The following is a 13,821-nucleotide window of genomic DNA, read 5'->3' on the forward strand; positions in this document are numbered from 1 at the left end:
AAAAATCTTTCTGAAGAAGGGTCTAGGCCTGAAACGTCAGCCTTCCTGCTCCCCTGATGCTGCTTGGCCTGCTGTGTTCATCCAGCTCTACACCTTGTCATCTCAGATTCTCCAGCATCTGCAGTTCCTACTACCTTTGAATATTTTTAAGGCAGATGTAATTTGAAACTTGATCAGCAAAGGGGTGAAAGATTATTGAGATTAATCATGAATGTGAAGTTGAGACTAAACTCAGATCAGCCATAATCTTTCTGAATGGCATGAAGTGCTGGACGGCCCACTGCTCCTGACCCTAATCCATAGGTTTATAAATGTAACTCATCCATTCACTGGAGCTACCCCATGTTGTTGTGAATTCCATATTGCAATCACTCTCTATGTACAGAAGCTTCTACTTAATTGCCTATTGGGTTTATTAGTGGTCACCTAAGATACATGACCCCTAGTTCCAAAATTGCTCACAATGTTTTTTTTTTCAAAAAAGTAGTGCATCCAGTTACAAAATTTAAAACGAACAAAGATAGCTCTTCTAAAGATCTTACTTATCTACCAAGCCAGACAAGAACTTGTCAGCAACCCTTCGAATCCTCTTGTGAATATGGTTGAAATTCACCAACAGGAATTGGGCATGTTTCTCCAGTTCTTCCTCATTTTCTTTCGTTTTGGGCTGAAGGGGGTAGAACCAAGGCGTGTCTTTGTAAAGATTTGTCAATATAGATTCTTGAAAAATGCTTGAAAAGGTTAAGTTAAAGACAACTGGTTAAACCAAAGTACATCGTACCTTGTCTGCCATAACAGAGAGGAAAACATCAAACACTTTATCGGCTACTGCAATCACACATTGCATCATTCCTGCAGAAAGAAAAAAGCACAAAAATATATTAAATCTCTTAAAGATATTTGAAGAAGACTAATTTTCAAGCTATGAGGAAAACGTTGGGACTAAATTGAGTCACTGCTTCAAAGAGCTAGCACAGGCAGGAAGGATTAAGTTGGTCCCTTTGCTATTAGTTTCTATGGTTTGATGGAACTAAATTTTGAATATATATATTTGCTCAGGGTGCTTTATTGCCAATGCAGTACTTTTCAAGTGTAACCAGCGTTGCAATAGAGGAAAGGTCGTTAGTAGAGCTTGGTTAAAGAGATTGACTGGCAGTGAAGAAAACCCAGCCCAGGAAAAGCTGCCTAATAGGTATTAGGACAGTCAGATGCTGAATTCTGATTCTGCAAGCAGACAAATAGTAAATTATGTGGAAGCTGAGAAATGCTTTTTTATCAGAAGCAATTCCATGACTTCAATCCTCCAGTAGAACAACCAGCTCACAAATGTTTGAACTGTAAAGGTCAGGGAAAGAGGATTTTCAAAATCAGGAAACGCAGCAGGAAGTTTAAAGGGGAGAAATCGATTGAGAGAATGTACGCTTTTACATTAAGGGCCCACAAAAGTGAGCTTCTGTACAACTATTTTTTATTTTTGTAATGGTACACAACCAAAGTGTGGATATCAGTTGATATGTTTACCTCTCATAGAAGTCACACAACCTAGTTTGGTCTGCTGCGCAATGAAGCTGCTTAAAGTGGGGGAATAAATCGAAACAAATTCCATCTCATCTAATGTTAACTCAGTCCGCTTAAAGAGAGACTGACAGAGTATGGAGAACATGGTGATCTGGAGCAGATTACAAAACAGGTTCATTGTTGCACTTTCAGATCCCAGTATTACGCTTGTAGACACAGGGCAGTGGGAGTCAACTGTTGTAAGGACCAGATACTAAGAGAAGCTATTGACAACACTAAAACAGAGCACAAATCTACAGCAAAACTGAACTTTCAATCGTCCCCTACAAAAGCAAAATAAATAAAACAAAATAATATGCAAAATAGTGTGAATGCTAGAAATCTGAAATAAGAACAAAGAAAGCTGGAAAAGCATTCAAAAGGTCAGGCAGCATTTGTGATGAGACAATAACCATTGGAACTTGGAACTCTTTGTCTCCACAGATCTTTGTTGATACGTTTACCTGCTTTATCCTTCTGAATAGCTTTGTCTTCCAAATATCGAAACATGACTTGAAAACGGTCCTGGTCTGTAGAGCGGGATACCCTGTAAACACAATCTAGTTTACTAACAGTCATTCTACGCAGTCTAACTGCAGAAATGGGCTCATGCATTTTACATGATAAAGTTTCTCACACCTCATATACTCCAAACGGTATACAGAGAGCAGATAGGTAGACATTGCAAAATCCAATTTGTTAATGAGAGCAGAGACTTCTGGAGGAGGATCCAGGAGGTTTATGATGGTGCTTCTCAATTCATTCAGTTCAGCCTAACAATGATAAATAATAAAAAAAAATATATATGTCATTTAATACTAATTTAGTAGGTAATTTAAAGAGATGCTAGCAGATTTGCAGTGAAAAAGGACAGTAGAAACATACTTATTAAAATCATTGCTGGACATGCTCCACAGTATTCTAATCTCCTAACACTTATTTTCTTCACTTTTGAGCATCCAAAGAGCAAATTTTAAAGAATGCGATCAATTACAGTGCCTGTGCATTTAGCCATTTTTTTTACACTACTTCCATGACAGGCCTGCTTGGTTTGACTATAATCTCCCCTCAGTTCTTTCAAAAAGTAGATGAGGGACTGGCACAGAACAATTCACATGTTCAGAAATGCCTGAAGCTCAACTACTCCGCCACTTCCTATTTCTACCAAATGCAACAAAATTTGGTACAAAGCATTCGTGCCCCTACAAAACGGCAGTCCCCTGTTCTAATTGAAATGACTATATCTGAGGCGATTTGTGTGGTATACTAGTGACATGTGGCTGGCAGTTAAGAGTGACAACTCAGTGGTACAGATAGATGGGTTTGAGAATCTGATTTTAGAGATTTCTATTTTAGAGATAAAAGTTAGAAATGTAAGGTGATGGGGGTCACTCCGAGGAACTTGATGCTGTTCACCCCCTCACCCTCAGTTCCGTTGATGTAGATGAGGGTGTGTTCTCCCTTTTTTTTCTGAAGTCAATGATCAGTTCTTTGGTTTTGCTGACATTGAGAGACAGATTGTTTTCATTGCAACACTTCACCAAGCTCTCTATCTCCCTTCTGTACTTTAAACTCGTCATTGTTAGATATCCGTTAGATCTGATTCTATCCTTAAAATAGAAAATGGTGGACATATGCAACAGGGAACTACATTTGCGAAACCTTGTTTTTTTTAAATTTGCGTCTTTCTCCTAATACTTTCACCAAGTAAATGTTATCTGGACAAATAACATAATTTATACAGCTTGCTCCATTGGGATGGGGTTTGGGGGAGATCGAAGATACAAAGTAAATTCTTGACAAATATTAACTCCTGCAGCAGCGGCATTTCAAAACAATCTCCCGAATGTATTTCATCATTGCTAGTTATCATTTATGGTATGTTCCGAGGGAAGAGTGGCACTGCTCTTTTTGTCTGATAAAGGATTACTGCGTACAATGACAGTCAAAGCAGGCAAGAAGGCCATTCAGCCGATCATGTCCGTGCTGGCTCTTTGAAAGAATTATTTGCTTATTCTACACTCCCGGTCTTAAAATCTCCCCTTATCAAGTCCATATCCAGCTCCTTTTTGAAAAATTACTTTTTCTCATTCCTTATTTCAGAGAAATGACCTACTGCTCACCAGTTACTAAGGCAGATGAATGCTTAAAGGTTTCAACAAAGGCCTGAACCTATATCAGAGTCATTCAGTTATATCCCGTACTCAGGCAGTGCGGTATCAAAATTCAAATATGCCAGAACGTCCTTTATGGGTCTTTTATGTCTCAGCAAACAGAACTCTTTTATCCCAGTCAGAAAGAGAGAGTTCAAGCCCTATTGCATAGTATTCAACACAAAAACCTGGGCTGACACTCCAGTGCAGCACTGAAGGGAGCTGTCGATCTAATTAAGTTTTAACAGGAGGCTATATCTGCTTTATCAGAAAGCACATACAATGTGCCTTAATGACTACTGCCCAGTGGCTCTGACCTCAAGAATCATGAAGTGCATTGAGGGGCCGGTCATGGCACACATCAGCTCCAGTGTCCCAGCTTGATCCCCTATTTGCCTACTGATGTAACAGGTCCAAAGAGAATACTATATCCCTGGCCCTGCACACATCCCTTGAACATCTGGACAACAAAAACACTTTTGTCAGATCCCTGCTCATTGAAGTTGGAGCTGTAGTCAACACCATTATCCCCTCCAGACTGATCTCAAAACTGCTCCAACCTCTGCAACTGGATCCTCAGCTTTCTGACCCATAGACCACAATCACTGAAGATAGGCAATTGCACCTCCTCCACAATGTAACCCAACACTGGAGCCCCTCCAAGGATGTGTCCTCAGCCCCCTACTGTACTCCCTGTGTTGCCAAATTCCGAACGAACATCATCTACAACTTCACTGACAACACCACCATAGTGGGACGGATATCTAACAATGACGAGTTTAAAGTACAGAAGGGAGATAGAGAGCTTGGTGAAGTGGTGCAATGAAAACAATCTGTCTCTCAATGTCAGCAAAACTAAAGAACTGGTCATTGACTTCAGAAAAAAAAAGGAGAACACACCCTCATCTACATCAACGGAACTGAGGGTGAGAGGGTGAACAGCATCAAGTTCCTCGGAGTGACGACAACCGACAACCTGTTCTGGACTTCCCACGTAGATGCGACAGTCAAGGCACAGCAACCCCTCTTCTTCTTCAGACAGCTCAGGAATTTTTTTTTTTATTCATTGATGGGATGAGGGCGTTACTGGCTAGGCAGTATTTATTGCCCATCCCTAATTGCCCAGAGGGCAGTTAAGAGTCAACCACATTGCTGTGGGTCTGGAGTCACATGTAGGCCAGACCAGGTAAGGATGACAGTTTCCTTCCCTAAAAGGACATTAGTGAACTAGGTGGGTTTTTCCAATAATCGACAATGAATTCATAGTCTTCACTAGATTCTTAATTCCAGGTATTTATTGAATTCAAATTCCACCATCGGCAGTGGCAGGATTCGAACCTGGCTCCCCAGAACGTTATCTGGGTCTCTGGGTCAACAGTACAGCAATAGTAACACTGGGCCCATCACCTCCCCAATTTGCATGTCCATAAGGTACTTCACTAACCTATACAGATGCACCATTGATAGCATACTGTGCGGGTGCATAACGGCCTGGTACGGCAACTGCTCTGCTCAGGACTGTAAGAAACTACAGAAGGTAGTGTGCACATCCCAGACCATCACAGAAGCCAACCTTCTATCCATGGACTCCATTTACACAAATCGTTGCCGCGGAAAGGCTGCCAACATCAAAGACCCATTGCACCCCGGTAATGACCTCCTACAATCTCATCCGTCAGGCAGAAGATACAGAAACCTGAACACACGCACTAGCAGGTTCAGGAACTGCTTCTTCCTGGCCGTTATCAGTCTGATAATTTATCAAATAATGCTGATCTTGCTAACATTGATCTCACCTAGTGTATGCCCTGTGCAATGTAACCTGTACGCTTCTGTCCAAGTCTTTTTTATCTGTATTTCCGTTGCTTACTATGATCTGCCTGCGCTGCTCGTAAACAAAGTTGCTCACTGTGTTTCAGTACACGTGACAATACATAAATCAAACCATGTAGACCTTGCTATGCAGAATTGACTGGTCATTTCCTACATAATAACAGTGTCCAGGCTCCACACTTCAAAAAGTACCCTATTGTCTGTAAAGCATGTTGGAATGCCCTGAGATCATCAAAAAGGCACACACAAAAACATGAGCTCTTATTTCTTTTATTAAGTTTCTGGGTTTTTTTTTGCATTTTCGTGGATGTTAGTTGCAGTGCAACTTCAGTTTCTTATCAAGAGGATTAAAGTAGTTTTTCAGCCTCTTCTTTCCCACCACATGTAACATATCTACCCAGATTGGCTGCTGCCCTTTACATTGACCTTGGCTTGTTGCAACGAAAAGATGTGGTCACTTGTCTGCCAAATTTCACTTTCTTCCCTTGTGGCACAAAAAGCAGGGTTTCCTGGATCACTTAGCCAGCAGCTGAGCCAAGAATGAAAATTTAGGAGTGAATTTTCACCCTGTGCAGCCATCAAGTACATGAGTACATACGGACACTGGATCACCATGTCCAAGACTAGTGAATATTTTGTTTCAATCTCTGGAAAAATGTGGGTGTCCTTACCGGAGAAACCGTGTCATTCTTCAGGGCAGAGTTATACTGCAGCTCCGAACGTAATGGCTCTCCTCCAGGAAAGGTTAGCAGCGGAGACTTGGTGGCTATTTCACACACCCCCTCATACCACTCCTCTGGCCAAAGGCCTGCAGGAATGAAGAAACATGTCATTATCAATTGGAAATATCAAATTTAGTGAAAAGAACCCAGGGCAATGTCACAGAAACCCCAATTGAGATATGACAGCTTCCATCATTAAACAATATGACAGTGTGCTATTTGTCAACATTGCACAGAAACAAACTGGATAACATGTGAAAGAATTAACACACACTGTCAAACCTTATAAAGAACAAAGAAAAAAGAAAATTACAGCACAGGAACAGGCCCTTCAGTCCTCCAAGCCTGCGCCGATCCAGATCCTCTATCTAAACCTGTCATCTATTTTCCAAGGATCTGTATCCCTATGCTCCCTGCCCATTCATGTATCTGTCTAGATACATCTTAAATGACGCTATCGTGCCTGCCTCGACCACCTCCGCTGGCAACGCGTTCCAGGCACCCACCACCCTCTGTGTAAAGAACTTTCCTCGTATATCTCCCTTAAACTTTTTCCCTCTCACCTTGAAATCGTGACCCCTCGTAATTGAGTCCCCAACTCTTGGGGAAAAAGCTTCTTGCAATCCACCCTGTCTGTACCTCTCATGATTTTGTAGACCTCAATCAGGTCCCCCCTCAACCTCCGTCTTTCGAATGTAAATAATCCTAATCTACTCAACCTCTCTTCATAGCTAGCACCCTCCATACCAGGCAACATCCTGGTGAACCTCCTCTGCACCCTCTCCAAAGCATCCACATCCTTTTGGTAATGTGGCGACCAGAACTGTATGCAGTATTCCAAATGTGGTCGAACCAAAGTCCTATACAACTGTAACATGACCTGCCAACTCTTGTACTCAATACACTGTTCGATGAATGAAAGCATGCCGTATGCCTTCTTGACCACTCTATCCACCTGTGTTGCCACCTTCAGGGTACAATGGACCTGAACACCCAGATCTCTCTGTGCATCAATGTTCCCCAGGGCTTTTCCATTTACCATATAGTTCGCTCTTGAATTGGATCTTCCAAAATGCATTACCTCGCATTTGCCTGGATTGAACTCCATCTGCCATTTCTCCACCCAACTCTCCAGTCTATCTATATTCTGCTGCATTCTCCGACAGTTCCCTTCACTAGTCTGCTACTCCACCAATCTTAGTGTCATCTGCAAACTCGCTAATCAGACCATCTATACCTTCCTTCAGATCAGTAATGATTCATTATTTGTAATTCAGACATATGTTTTTGAAAAGAATTACTTAATTCTTCCCTCATCACTGGTGCTCCTATCTTCTGTGGGCAAATTCTGCACCACTACGAACTTTAAAAAGTTTAAATTAGCTTTGAAAGGAAGTGTAATGCCTTGAGCTAACAGGGTGAGTTAAAAGACGTGCAAGTAAAGTTGCCATAATCCTACCGGACCATGGGGATGTTCTCTCATTAGATAGAGACGACAGGTGGTGGTTTAATCTGAGGGTCACCACTACTCAGTCAGGGGGAGAAGTTTAGGAAGAGTCTCCTTTATCATAACATCAGCTGGTGCAGAAATAAAACTCATGCATCACTCTGCATCACTAACCAGCCATCCAGTAACCTGAGCCAAGTACAGCCGTATATGCCAGTAATTTTTGGAAACTCCCGTGACAAATAAGATTCTGGCCATACAAGCTTGAAGAGTTTTCCAAACTATTTGTTCAAATTTACTCCCAGATATTTATCATGGACTCACTGAAGTCTAAACATTTAAAAGAGTTGCATGTTTGCTGTAATATGGCAGGCTTCATGAAGTAATTTGACTGATTCAAGGGAGGAAAAGAAAGGAGAATGACAGAAAAAAATAAATGAATGAAAAGGAGAGAAAAAAAAAAAGAAGGAGTGCGGTGAAATGAAAATCTATTACATTGATAAGGGATTTAGACATTTTATAAAAACCAAAAGAACTGCAGATGCTGTAAATCAGAAACAAAAACAGAAATTGCTGGAAAAGCTTAGTAGGTCTGGTAGCATCCGTGAAGAGAAATCAGAGTTAATGTTTCGGGTCCAGTGACCCTTCCTCAGAGCTGGTGGTAGCTAGGAAAATGTTGGTTTATATGCAGAAGACAGGGTCGGGGTAGGGAGTAAGAAGTAAAAGATAGGTGGGGATAGAGCCCAAAGAGAGAGAAGAACAGTTGGATGGACTGGTTAGACATTTTATAAGTTCAACAACTAAATTCCACATACATTAACTAAGTTCACAAGTACACAGCAATAATAATGATAAGTGATTTATCATTGCTCAAGTCCCTTAGAAACAGTTCCACAATTTGGAAATGTTCACTGATGATTGTGCAATGTTCAGCCCCATTCATAGCTCCCTCAATACTGAAGCACACCAAATGCATATGCAGCCAGATCTGGACAATATCCAGATTGCAGTTGTTACTTGCCACTTATTAGCTATGTCATACAACTGCTAGACAATGACAATCTACACCAGGACAGAATCCATTCAATGGCATTGCCATCACTGTATCCCTAATATCAACATCCTGTTGACTAGAAACTGAACTGGATCTGCAATTTAAATGCTGTGGCTACAACAGCAGGTCAGACACTGGGAATTCTGTGGTGTGTAACTTGTTTCCTGACTCCTCAAAACCTGTTCTCGAGTCAGGAGAGTGATAGAATATTCTCCCCTGGCCTGGATGGCTTAGCTGACCTCTTGTCAACTGGTGAATACTTAAGGAAGATGACTGCACCATCTCAAGAGTTAAAATGGATTGATTTTAACATATACCTCAAAACTTTGGAAAAATGTTGATAATCTTGTTAAAAAGCAAAATCTGTGATTTCTCACACTGACTTAACCAACTTTTCAAATGTCACTCGTTAAAATTATGAATCTGATCAAAATTTTTATTTGTTTTTGCGTTGCAGTGATGTTAAGCCATGCCTACAGCCGGTCTCACATGCAACTAATCTGTGCTGCTGAGCTTCACTAGCAGACAGCTGGAGGCAATCCTCCCTCAAGAAACCCGAAATTCTCACCACTGGGATCCCTTTAGGACTTTGCGGAGATTTATTCATTCAGTTAGCTGCAAGCACTAATCCAGGCAGTTGCTTTTGGGACTTTCACCAAACTAGAGTCTTCATAACAACCATGTTACAGCACAGCATGTTATCATTCTCTCAGGTACCTGAGCCCTCCACAGCAAAGCCCATTACGACTGAGTAGAGCCAGAAGTCTCGGAACAGCTTCTGAAGCCTGGGTTTCGCATCTTTGATCAGAGGGAGCCGTCTTGTCAGCTGCAAAACAGAAGTCACATAACCAGAAGTTCCATCAAACACACTTGTCTTAACAAACGCACTTGTCTCAACACACATTATGAAATCTTCAGTCAGGAGGTTTGCAACTAGTCTGGAGAGAAGGGAAACTGTAAATAAGTACAAGTCTAAGTCTAAGTCTATCTGTACCCCCCTTTCTCTCATACTAGGGAAGAATCCAATTGGATGGTCTTTATTTAGCTTCCAACAGCAACTGAACAAGTATCAAAGTTTAAACCATGTCCACACCTAAGGCCGTAAGAGACATAGGAGCAGAAGTAGGTCAAGTCTACTTTACCATTCAATGAGATCATGGTTGAGTGTTGCAGAACAGAGAGCTAGAGGTGCAGGTACATAATTCTTTGAAGTTTGTGTCACATATAGACAAGGTGGTTAAAAAGGCATTTGGCACGCTTGCCTTCATTGCTCAGTCCTTTGAGTCTAGGAGTTGGGAAGTCATGTTGAGATTGTACAGGACATTGGTGAGGCCTCTTCTGGAGTACTGTAAACAGTTCTGGTCGCCCAGTTATAGAAAAGATATTGTCAAGCTGGAGAGGGTTCAGAAGAGATTTTCCAGGATGTTGCTGAGTATTGAAGGTTTTGAGTTATAAGGAAAGGCTGGGGCTTTTTTCACTGGGGCATAGGAGGTTGATAGGCGACTTGATAGAAGTTCATAAAATAATGAGAGGTATAGATAGCATCAATGGTAGTTGTCTTTTCCCTAGGATGGGGGATTTCAAGACTAGGGGACACATTTTTTAAGGTGAGAGGACAAAGGTTTAAAAAAAAGACATGAAAGGCAATTTTTTTTTAAACTAAGAGAATGGTTCGTGAATGAACGAACTTCCTGAGGAAGTGGTACAATTACAACGTTTAAAAGACATTTAGATAAATACATGAATAGGAAAAGTTTGGAAGATATGTGCCAGGAGGAGGCAGAAGGCACTAGTTTCATTTGGAATTATGTTTGGCATAGACTGGTTGGTCCAAAAGGTCTGTTTCCATGCTATATGACTCAATGACTATGACTCTATAACTGCTTTATCTGCTAACCCTTGATTCTCTTACTGATTAAAACTTGCTGATCTCAAACTTGAATATGCTTAACAAGACAGCCCACACAGCTCTGTGGTAAAGAATTCCACAGATTAAACTACCCTCTGAGAAAAAAAAATGTTCCGCATCTGTTTTAAATGGGCAACGTCTTATTCTGAGATTATACCATCTGGTCCTACATTCTCTCACAAGGGAAAACAACTTTGCCACATCTACCCTGTCAAGCTCCTTAAGAAACTTGTGTTTCAGCCAGGTCTCTTCTCATTCTTCTAAATTCCATGGAGTTCAGGCCGAAACTATTCAACCACTCCTCATCAGAAAATTTCTGCATATCTTAGCGAATCTTCCATGGAATGTTTCCAATACCAGTAACTTTTTTTTTAAGGTAGGGTTAGGGGAGCAGTATTCCAGCTGTGGGGTCTGACTTGTCCCTTTTTAGTTTTAGCAAGCCCCTCCCATTCTTATACTGCATTACCTTTGAAATGAAGGCCAACGTTCCATTCACCTGCCCGATCATCTACTGAATTTGGATTTCCAAGGATCCCCAAATCCCTCTAGGTTGCAGATTCCGGCAGTCTTTCCCTACTTAAATAATATTCAGTTTCTCTATTCTTCCAGGCAAAGCGCAAAACTTCACATTTCCTTCATGATAGCCCACTTGCCGAGTTTTTCCCACTCAACTGTCTATATTCCTCTGTAGACTGTGTGCCATCACCACCACATACTTTTGCAACATCTGCAGACTTGGTCATAGTACATTTAGTTCCGTAATCCAAGTCATTAATACACACTATAAATATCTTTTCCCCTCTGTGAGTTGACTGAGTTGACAGGATTGTTCATGCAGAGAGTCAAAAATATCTTTGGTGTAAAACATCTGATTCCTGTGCCACTCCACTCATTAAAAGTTGCCATCCGAAAATGTCCACCTTATCCCAACTTACTATCTTCTACGCGAGTGATACCTTACCCGACGCCTTTATATGTTACAGCCATTTGCTTCCTTTGTCTATTCTGCTTGTGACCTCCTCAAGCACTGCAATACATTTTGCAGGAATGATTTCCCCTTCATGAAGTTATTCTGACTCTGCTTGATGACAGTATACATGTATAATTGCTCTGTTATTGCATCCTTTATAATCAACTCCAATACCTTCCCAATGACAGATATTAAGCTAACTGGCCGATATCTACCTGTTTTGTGCCTCCCTTCCTTTTTGAATGATGTTGAAACGTTGGCAGTTTTCAAATCTTCTGGGACTTTTCCAGACCCTAAGGGTTCCTAGAAGATTATGACCAGTATATCCACCATCTCTACAGCTACTACCTTTAAAATCACAGGATGCAACCCCTCAGATCCAGAGGACACATTAGTCTTTAGCCTAAGTAGTTTCCCTAGTATTTTTTCCTCTTGCATTTAGAGAGTGTTTATTTACCCACCCACTTTTGCCCCTTGAATATTTATCATTTTTGGAACGCTCATAATGTCTTTACCATGAAGACTGATGCAAAATATTTATTTATCTCTTTCAACTTAGCCATTTTTTGGTCCTCCATTATTATTTCCCAGCCTCATTCTCTAGTACTTTCACTTTGGCTTCTCTCTTCCTTCTTCTACATTTAAAAAAAAACTCTTACTGCCCATTTTTTTTCTTATTAGTTGGCCCTCAATTTATCTTCTCACCTTTTTCTGATCATTTTGGAAAACTTTCCCAATATTCTGATTTTTCATTAACCTTTGTCACATCTGAAATGATACCTCCTTTTGAATTTGGAAAAGGGTGAAGGTCCCACTTAAATCAAAGACTGGGATCTTCCCATCTTCAGACTAAACTTGAAAGCAGGAATTTTCAGGAGGGAAATCTATGGTCTACAAAACTAACAATGTCTGACGGTTCTTCTGGCAATAAAGCAGCTGATTAACAGAAAAGCTGTCGGCTGCCAAGCTAGAAAGTCCCGCCCACCTGGATGTGCTGGCCAATCAGAGGCCAGCATATCTAAACCAGCAGCTCCATACCAGAGGTCATGGTAGCTGCTCAGATGGGAGATCAACATGGGGAAAGGCAAGTGCTGTTTTAGTGAATGGGGTGGTGGGCTTGTTTCTCGGATGGGTATGAAATCTACGCTATTTCTATATCCCATGTTGTAAGCCTTCTCTGGTTCAAGAGGTTTCTCTTTACTTCTCTACTGGACATTATTAGTTTTTTTTTTAAAATGACCCCCAATTTTGAATTTCCCACACAACTGGAAACATTTTCTCAACAAGTACCCCATCAAATCATCTCAGAATTGTGAAGACCTCCATTTGGTCACTCAAAAGTCTTCTCTTTACTGTATCCTTTACTGGGTGAGCACTAGCAATTTTGGTTCAAGCTATAGGAGGTGGAGCTGTGGCAAACGTGGTATGAGTAGCACAGTCAAAAGGACTGTGATCAGTGGTCAATTTACCATGCCTTTCCTCCCAACAGCAAGCAGGGATCCCATTGGGCAGGCTGAAACAAAGTTGACTGAGTTGACAGGATTGTTCATACAGAGAGTCAAAAATATCTTTGGTGTAAAACATCTTTTCGATCAATCTGCCCACTTATCTATGTGCTAGGTCTGCCTTCTTGCACATACCTAGGTCAGGCACATTAAAGTTGTATTCCTATTATTGATTAATCCACTGCTATTTCTGTAGCTTGAAGAAAATCTACTCTCCAAGAGAATTTTTCAGTTGTCTCTGATCATTATCTTCAATGCTTTCTTCTTTCTCATGTTCAATCGTGGATCTACCAAACCTTGTTGTTGTCATTTGCATACCTGCCACACCCACGCAATTTGGTTCTCTACTTGTCCCCTTTACCTTATCTGCTTTGCACCACTTAAACTTGTTATTGTTCAATCTCTCTCGGCATCCAATTTATCACAAACTTCCTACTTTGATCTTCTCATCCTCAATCCCTGCCTCTGTTCTTGGTTGACACCTGTTAAATCTCCAATTTTATAAGATCATTGACCTGAAATATTAACCCTATTTGCCTCTCCATAGTTACTCAGTAGTTTCACCATTTTCTGTTTACATTAAAATGAACAGAATCCTTGGCAGAAAAAAACATTTCTGAATCAGTCTAACAGTTTGCTTTCAACCTAATGGGGGCTCAGACTATGACTGG

The 13,821-nt window shown here is 41.0% G+C and overlaps 1 protein-coding gene across 2 annotated transcripts in view; it reads right to left on the bottom strand.

Annotated features, from left to right (window-relative positions):
• The window catches only part of pi4kaa (phosphatidylinositol 4-kinase, catalytic, alpha a), a 97,769-nt gene that overhangs the window by 36,054 nt on the left and 47,894 nt on the right, over positions 1 to 13,821 (bottom strand). For both annotated transcript variants that reach the window (XM_048611596.1, XM_048611595.1), the window contains exons 17-22: positions 9,484 to 9,592; positions 6,215 to 6,351; positions 2,197 to 2,330; positions 2,022 to 2,104; positions 782 to 852; positions 543 to 667 (exon numbers count right to left, since the gene is read on the bottom strand). In XM_048611596.1, coding sequence (XP_048467553.1) covers positions 543 to 667; positions 782 to 852; positions 2,022 to 2,104; positions 2,197 to 2,330; positions 6,215 to 6,351; positions 9,484 to 9,592 — 659 coding nt within the window. The remainder of the gene's footprint in view (positions 1 to 542; positions 668 to 781; positions 853 to 2,021; positions 2,105 to 2,196; positions 2,331 to 6,214; positions 6,352 to 9,483; positions 9,593 to 13,821) is intronic.

Source organism: Rhincodon typus, chromosome 24 (genome assembly GCF_021869965.1).
Source record: "Rhincodon typus isolate 14 chromosome 24, sRhiTyp1.1, whole genome shotgun sequence".
Lineage (NCBI taxonomy): Eukaryota > Metazoa > Chordata > Chondrichthyes > Orectolobiformes > Rhincodontidae > Rhincodon > Rhincodon typus.